The sequence below is a fragment of the Oreochromis niloticus genome, linkage group LG3 (assembly GCF_001858045.2).
Source record: "Oreochromis niloticus isolate F11D_XX linkage group LG3, O_niloticus_UMD_NMBU, whole genome shotgun sequence".
Taxonomy (NCBI): domain Eukaryota; kingdom Metazoa; phylum Chordata; class Actinopteri; order Cichliformes; family Cichlidae; genus Oreochromis; species Oreochromis niloticus.
In genome coordinates, this window is record NC_031967.2 from 23,403,804 (window position 1) to 23,411,690 (window position 7,887).

The following is a 7,887-nucleotide window of genomic DNA, read 5'->3' on the forward strand; positions in this document are numbered from 1 at the left end:
ACACCAGGTTTTTAAACACAGATGGATATACAAGAGTAGGAGAACATCACCATGAGGTTATGCATAATATTAAGTTTTTCAATGTCAAGGTCACTTTGTCAACAAGTTAGTGTCAGAGCTACGTGAATAGAATAAAAATGAATGTTAATATGAATGTTGATCATGATCAGGCTAATCACTAATCACATAGAATATCTGTGTGTCTGCAGCATCCCAAATTTCACATCATGTGTTTGACATGATTTTTATAGGAGAAATGTTTAGTTGACCTAAAAGAAATTATTATTACTGATTAGTACATATTGTAATTCCAGTTTTGTAAAAGTGGGGATTTACTGTTTTTGTGTTTATATTTATTTTGAATTCAGTCTTTTGGAGTGTTGAATGTTGCTTAAAAACAGTTAAAAAAAAAATCATTTTTAGGTCATTTGTGATGATCATTCGTTACAGTTTTTCAGGAAGTTAAACACAACCAAAAACTGCATGATTTATCAACCATGCAATCGGTGGATTTAATAACTATATGTTCCTGATGAGGAACATTTTTAGTAATTGAAAAATTCAATATTAGATCCACTTAAAAATATTTTTCTACCAAATGTTTTTTACTCATACACCATCTAGCCGGGACCTTTCTGTATGGAGTTATGTGTTTGTGTGGGTTCTCTCCCTGGGTACTCCGGCTTTCTCCTACAGTCCAAAGACATGCAGTTAGTGGGGTTAGGTTAACTGGTCCATCTAAATTGCCCATAGGTGTGAATGTGAGTAGTGATCATTATCAACTAAAACTGTCGACCTGTCCAGGATGTACCCCGCCTTTTACCCTATGGTAGCTGGGACAGGCTCCATCCTTTCTCCAGTGTGAAATGGTTGTACAGCATACATCTACATACATGTTTAATCCATCCATCCTCTTCCACTTAGCCTTATCAGAGTCGCCTATCCCAGCTCTCCTAAGGCAGGGTACACCCAGGACAGGTTGCCAGTCTGTCACAGGGCTAACACATAGAGACAGACAACCACTAACACTCACATTCATATCTATGGGCAACTTAGAATCACCAGTTAACCTAACCCCACTAACTGCATGTCTCTGGACTGTGGGAGGAAGGCTGAGTGCCTGGAGAGAACCCACGCAGACACAGAGAGAACATGCAAACTCCACTCAGAAAGACCCTGGCCTAATGGTGGAATTGAACTCACGACCTTTTTGCTGTGAGGCAACAGTGCTAAACGCCGGGCTGCCCCTATACATCTTTAGTCTCTTTCAAAATCAAGAAAGAACAAGAAACTTTTGCACCCAATTCTTGTTTTTGAATAATTTTAAATTTATTTAGAATTTTCTCTAATACACACAGTCAAAAGTATACATACACTCACTTAACTATTAATAAGTGGTGTTTTACAACATTTTTATCTTGACATGGCCAAGGTTTAATAACTTGTTGTTAGTGATCATGATCAACTAAAACTGGTAGCTTCTCTTCGTCAGCATAAAAGGGATTTGTTTGACAGCACTCACTGGAGTATCAGCTGTCAAGCTGGGGGTGGTAGCATCATGCTCAGCGGCTGTTTTGCTGCCAGTGGTACTGGTACATTACACAAAGTGGAGGAATAACAAAGAAGGAGAACTGCCTCCAAATTCTTCAATTTTACCTCAAATCAGCAGCAAGACAGATAAAACGTGGACACATTTGGGTGTCCAACCCGACAATGATCCCAAACACACTTCAGATCTGGTTTTGGATAGATCAGGCTAACATTAAGCTTCTGGAATGGCCTTCCCAAAGCCCTGACCTCAACCCTATTGAAAATTTGTGGACTGCACCTAACAGCAGAGTCCATGCTAGCAAACCAACCAATTTAAATGGACTCTACACCTTCTGCCAAGAAGAGTAGCCAATATTCAGAAGCTTGTTGATGACTACAAAAAGCATCGAGATGTGACTTGCTTAGGGACATTTAACCAAATACTAGTGGGAATGTATGTATATATTTCAGCTTTTACATATATATGTAATTTTGAACCCACATGGATTAGAGAAAATCGGGAGTAAATTCAAACTTGTGCACCAAGTTTTTGTTTTTAAACTCATTGCTGTATAATCATTCCAGCCTGGAAAAAGAACTGTTTAAAATCACCATAACATTCATGCACATGAGTGTATTTTAATTCGGACCTGTATGATGGTCGTGATAAATAACAGCGACCACAATTCTGACTTCATGCATATGACAGCATAATAGGTCAACTTTAAATGATCAAGGATACAAAAAAAATCAGTTTCCCATCACAGAAAGCCTGAAAACGTTCACTTTTTGAGAAGCTACTACTTTCAGTGATTTGGGGCATTATCCCTGAAAAAAAAATACTCATCAGTTTTCAAATTTATTTTCCACTTTGTAGAAAACACCCCAGAGAAAACCTGATTTAATAACATCATACTGAATTATCTGGTGCACGAAAACAAAACAACACCACTGTAAAGATGCAGTGATTGACCTGCAGACCAACTTTTTTAAAGTCCCTGACAGTTAGTTAGTGAGTTATAACTTAAAAATGCTCCTATACATGAGATTAAACAAGGAAAAGCCAGCTTTGAGCTCCAGAGCTGGACAGGTACAGACACACTGATGCTTCCTCGGCTCCAATGAAGAAAAACAACCCTGTCAGAGCCAGCATGGCAGAAACAGAATCGCACCGACAGTCCTTTCTCGCACCCACACGAGCTCGGCAGTTAGCCGCGCGTGCACTACTATTACATCTGCATTACAGGGTAAACAGGTCCAGAAAAAAAACAACAACAACAACAACACAACACAACAACCCCAGCTAGACTCACCCTGAGCTGCAACCAGAGGGCCTGACTCCAGCAAACTGTTTGCAAAACACAGAGAAACGTGCAGCCAGGCTAACAGTAAATTTCCACTGAAGGGGCATCGACGCGGAGCCAGGCTAGCATCCACAGCTAGCTAGCAAACCCGCTAGCACCTGTTCGACAGCGCCGAGGATGAGAAATTAAGCCAAGTTCACTGAATCTGACAGCTACAGGAGGACGGGTGGATGCACGGAGAGCTTCGGAGGATGAAACACACATCTCTGTTCTCCAGCACACAGCTGGCTAACCTTCACCTCAGCACCCGCAAATGACAGCAAACGTACCTTCCTGATGCCTCAAATCCAGCTCGGACGCAGCAGCTCATCCTTTTCCTGAGCTGAAGCCGGGGTTTAGTTTCCTACGCCGAGGAGCTTGACATTCTCCTCATCCTGGTGGTGTTTTCCTTTTTTCAGTCCCATTCCTGTGTCAGTGACGTTCACTTCCTGTTCCCATCATATTCCAGCAGCAGCAGCAGCGGACATCGGCGGACAGCGGCTCCCACCCACCGTCTCTGTGATAGTACAACAGCCTGGAAGCAGCCCGCTGATCAATTATTCATCCCACACTGCAACCGAACAGAGACGACCGAAGGCGCTGCTGCACAGACATGTGTTGTTCGATTAATCAGTCATCACGCAAAATTCAACCATTTCAATCAGTTTTTAGTTATGCAATGCAACGGATAAGCTTGTGCACACTGTGAAATGTCGAAATTCGAGGAGTGTGTCCAAACTACTTCCACCAGAAACAGTCATCATTTCTGGCAGGTGGACCACGTGTTTGACAACCCTTTTCCATGGAAAGAAGTGAAGTTTCAATGACCTTGACCTTTGACCATAAAAATCTAATCAGCTCATTTTTCAGTCTGAGTGAACTTTGTCCCAGATGTGAAGGAATTCCCCAGAGGCCTTGAAGAGAGCAAATCATGACACTGGGATCGGCGGACACACTATAATCAGACATAGTTAATGAAAAAAGTGGCAATTAAATCCACAGATAAAGCCTTAAATTAAGCTTGTTGACTAAAATTAAAATAAAACACAACTTTAAAGTAAAGTTTTTTTTACACCTCTTGAGTGTGTTCATCCAGGTTCGTTTAGTTAATATTTGATTTTATTTGATTGTGTGTATGTGTGTTTCTGGTTGCATGCGGGTTTTTATTGTGTGGTCACTTTGTCCTAAAAAATAAATAAGGCAAGAATATTACCCAAATATGAAGCAAAGATTTGTGGATACACACATGGACCTGAAAACATGCCGTTTTTTGTTTTTTCCAATTTCAAAAAACTAAACCAAGAAGCATTAAACCTTAGTGCATGACTGCTCATATTAATATTCATATTTAGAGCTGTTATACATGTTTAACTGTATGCATAAGTTTCTTGCTGGAACTGGGATTTTGACCCATCAGACAGAAACAAACCATCGCTGAAGAAAAGCAAAGACTCATTTTTTTTATTAGCGAACACAAGAAAACAAACAGAGTGTCGCGTTTTTAGATAATTCACATTTTAATAAATTAACTGTGAAAAACAATTCAGTGTTCAATTCAGTAACCCCGCTGTTTCTCATCACATCTTTCACAATATCTTCTCTTACTGGAAAGCAAGATTTTGCTTTCCTCCTTTCCTGTGGTCTTATTGGCCAACAGCACCACCTATTGATGAGAAGGAGTAATGTCACTTACAGACTCGTGGGATGATTTTAGAATTATTTTCTTTATCGGAAGTGCTAAAAGGCTGTGAGTGAGCTTTAATAACTGGAAATAAGATGATCTACTACACTGATGACTCAGAGTTTAAATCAATACATCTCAGATTTCTCCATCATGAGCAGAGAAAACTAATTTGAACTTCCTAAATTTCTGTCAACTACTGATGTAAAAACACTGGCTGTTTCTTTCCACACAGGAAAGAAAAATTTCCACCACCTCGGTTTGTTGATTCTGAGCTCACAACAATGTCTTTTTTGATCTCCTATTAATGCTTGAAGTCTGAAGTTAAAAAAGACACCTTATTCTGCCGCCTGTTACAGACATCCTGATTTGTGGATCTATCATTAAACACCTCCCACGTTCCTCTCAGGTTTGAGGCAGGCTGCAGTAGAAGGCATCATCTCTGCGGTGCTGCTGGACCGGCATGTTCCTCCTTGTGCTTCTAACTTTCCCCAGGTCCACCTCCACAAGCACCAAACCTGGCTTCTCCTCCCCGCAGTCACCCAGCACCTCGCCCCAGGGGTCCACAGCCAGGGCGTGTCCGTATGACGAGCGCTTCTCATGGTGCCGTCCAACTTGTGCCGCTGCCAGGACGAAGCACTGGGTCTCAATTGCCCGGGCGCGTAGTAACACCTGAGTGTGAATGCATTTAAAGGGACATTTTTATGGACACTGTTGATTTATATCTCGCAGCAATCCAGCTGTCCAATAATGAGCCAGCTCACCTCCCAGTGAGCAGCTCCTGTGGCTACAGTAAAGGCTGATGGGTATGTCAGGATCTCAGCCCCGTGTCTCTGCAGGGCGACCGACAACTCAGGAAATCTTAGATCGTAGCAGATGCCCAAGCCCACCTGGATTAAGCACAGGGTCAGTAGAAACACAAAGTACACGTGCCCACCTTAATGTTACTGCACTTAATCAGTGCTTTGGTGTTTCAAACACAGCAAATCATCATATTTGAAGTAGTCCAAACAAGACCATTTAGTATAAATAACCCTGACTTACTTTTGGTGGATATTTAACTTCATATGTAAAGAGAAACTGCAAGTTTCTGTGAAACCAGCGTCAAAACTGTAGTAAATATTCTTACTTCATTTACCTTTTTTCTCAGTTGTCATCTTTCCCTCATTTCCTCTCTGAGTTTCTTTGTTCTTAACTGAACTCACCTGGCACACATGTAAGGACTGTAAAATAAAACCAACTGCAGAATCACTGCTTTCTTTTGCATTCTGACTGGATTCCCATATTATAACAACCTTAGCTTACATTTGTACCCCTAAATAACTAAATGTTTAATCTAATAAGAGGAATTAAAATTAATTTGCATGTTTAAAATCTCTTAAAGTGACACCTTTCCGATTGGAGTCTGGACCGGGGCCACAAGGGAGGGTCCAGGAATGGTGAAAGCGCTCTCTTTGAGGGACACGCCTTTTTCTGGCAGCTCCACATCGAACAAGTGGGACTTCCTGTAGACTGAAACGATGTCACCTGTGGAGGAAACGACAGCTTGTCAGCATGAATGAACTAGATTCTTTTTAAAGGGGTTTTAAACAGAGACAGGAAGGGAGGGAGGAAAGACAGCGCAAAAGCACCTCTATCGTTAATTATGACGTGACTGTTGTGGATCCGTCGGTCAGCCTCCCAGTCGTGTCCCCTCTCATGAAATCCTCCAAGAGACAACCACAACTCCAACTTCCTGAAAGAAACAGCGATTTAAATACTTATGTACACGTTTCCAGCTGACTCCAGTTCATTCACACTATGAAACCAAGAGCACATTTTGCCTTAACAAGCTGATTTTACTAAGCAGTTAGTGAGAACTTAATCTCTCCAGTGCGTTTCATTGTTGGCGCTGGATAAAAAAGACTGAAGGCTGTGTGTTTACCTGGCCAGCTGAGTGTATCTTGAGATCGTGTCTCCTGCCAAGCTCTCTGACAGGGCCAGCGTCTCCTCTCTGCTGGATCCAATGTAGTCAAAGCCCTCAGGCAGGAAGACCATGCTGGCCCCTCGCTGCTTGGCTTCCTCCACCAGCTGTTTGCAGGCAGAGAAGTTGGCCTCTTTGTCAGGGGTGGCTGTCACCTGACAGACAGCGGCCAGCGGGTGAAGTGAGCCGGACATGCTGCGCAGAGAAGAGGTTGTTTTTCAGCTGCAGGCTGAAGAAAACGTTCAGGTCAACCACCACCACAGCTGATCATTAACTACTGCTCTAACTACTCTGTTATACAGTTACTGACTGCAGCTCATTGCACTCACTGTGGCTTTTCAAGGACAGGTAGACATCTGTAAAACAAAACCTACAAATAAATCAGTATTTGAACCAACTCTTCAAGTTTTTATGCTCTTATTTGCTCACATAACCCAAAATTTGCAAATTCATGACACTTTGCTTAGCTCACAGCTGTAAAAATAATCAACAACAACAGCAACAACATACCTGTTTTGCAGCCTGGTGTTGTGTTTCAAAGCTGGGAACGAGACCAGAAACTTTGCAGATGATCCAAAAACGCACCTGAGCGTCAACATCGGCCCCAGACACTGTCACCTTCCCTGATTGGGCGATTTTAGTATCATCAATAAACATTTAGTTCAGTGTCCTGCTCTGTTCTCTTCAACAGGAAGACTTAAGGTTCATTCTTCTTCTCCTGTGAGCGCAGACATAAAGCACATCAGCTCCACCTAGTGGAGAGTCATCATATTGGCCTGTGACTAACAGAATGCTAAAGAAGCACCCTGAGAGCGCAAACCTTCACCACGGCGGCTCACTATGTGAGCAGTATTTACTTTTCAGGTTTTCTTTTTTCTCTTTAGAGGTATTTTAGGAAGTTTGTAGTGCAGTAAAAACAACAAATCTTCGGGTCAACTTGAAAGAAAGGCAGATGTGAAATGTAAAAGTGAGATCAGATGTCAAATATGATATGATATTAGAAATATAATGTGAAAAACTGCTGCAGTTTCCACAGTTTTCACTCTACAGACATCGTTTTACCCTCACAACGTAGGACCATTGTCTTCTTTCAAACGATGCAAACTTTTTGAACTGTGTGGATCCAAGTAGAGGATATACCTTGTAATTGAAGCATAGAGTATAAAAAATACATTGTATTTTCAGTGAGGATTTTGTCTCAACAGCAGGGAAGACCTTACTTTTTAAACTGCTCATGCAATCACATTTTTGACATCAGGAACATAAAAAACACACTGTTGTGTAGGACAACTCCTCAGCACCCTCCTTGATTTAGAAACTTTTTTTCATCAGGTGCACCAGGCAGATATGACTGGGATTTGTCACAAAAT

At 41.7% G+C, this 7,887-nt stretch overlaps 2 protein-coding genes across 8 annotated transcripts in view; both read right to left on the reverse strand.

The window, feature by feature from the left end:
• clcn3 (chloride channel 3) overlaps positions 1-3,978 on the reverse strand; it is a 41,142-nt gene extending 37,164 nt beyond the window's left edge. Inside the window, exon 1 of one of the 5 annotated variants that reach the window (XM_003447593.5) lies at positions 3,164-3,978. The gene's annotated coding sequence lies outside the window, so the exon portion shown is untranslated. The other 4 variants (XM_005453161.4, XM_005453158.4, XM_005453156.2 and 1 more) reach the window with 4 other exon arrangements.
• A 330-nt stretch (positions 3,979-4,308) lies between these two features.
• nit1 (nitrilase 1) lies at positions 4,309-7,246 on the reverse strand. 3 transcript variants are annotated; one of them, XR_266336.3, is made up of 7 exons: positions 7,028-7,246; positions 6,479-6,712; positions 6,186-6,289; positions 5,945-6,081; positions 5,319-5,444; positions 4,892-5,226; positions 4,309-4,536 (listed from the first exon to the last, which is right to left on the reverse strand). XR_266336.3 is itself a non-coding variant. In XM_003447594.4 (6 exons), the coding sequence occupies exons 1-6, from the start codon at positions 7,114-7,116 to the stop codon at positions 4,960-4,962; spliced, it is 957 nt and encodes a 318-aa protein (XP_003447642.1). In that variant the 5' UTR covers positions 7,117-7,246; the 3' UTR covers positions 4,372-4,959. The 3 variants fall into 3 exon arrangements, 2 of the variants coding, with proteins under 2 accessions (XP_003447642.1, XP_019212449.1); XM_003447594.4 differs by having other exon boundaries at positions 4,372-5,226; XM_019356904.2 differs by having other exon boundaries at positions 4,372-5,226; positions 6,479-6,746; positions 7,028-7,158.
• Positions 7,247-7,887: the final 641 nt, after the last annotated feature.

Bases quoted from the DNA above. Each gene is read 5' to 3' on its own strand.
- nit1 (XM_003447594.4), bottom strand. From the start codon at position 7,116: ATGTTGACGCTCAGGTGCGTTTTTGGATCATCTGCAAAGTTTCTGGTC. The intron at 6,713-7,027 runs GTATGTTGTTGC...TTCTCTGCGCAG, and splicing joins AACACCAGGCTGCAAAACAG to CATGTCCGGCTCACTTCACC. The intron at 6,290-6,478 runs GTAAACACACAG...TGTTTCTTTCAG, and splicing joins AGATACACTCAGCTGGCCAG to GAAGTTGGAGTTGTGGTTGT.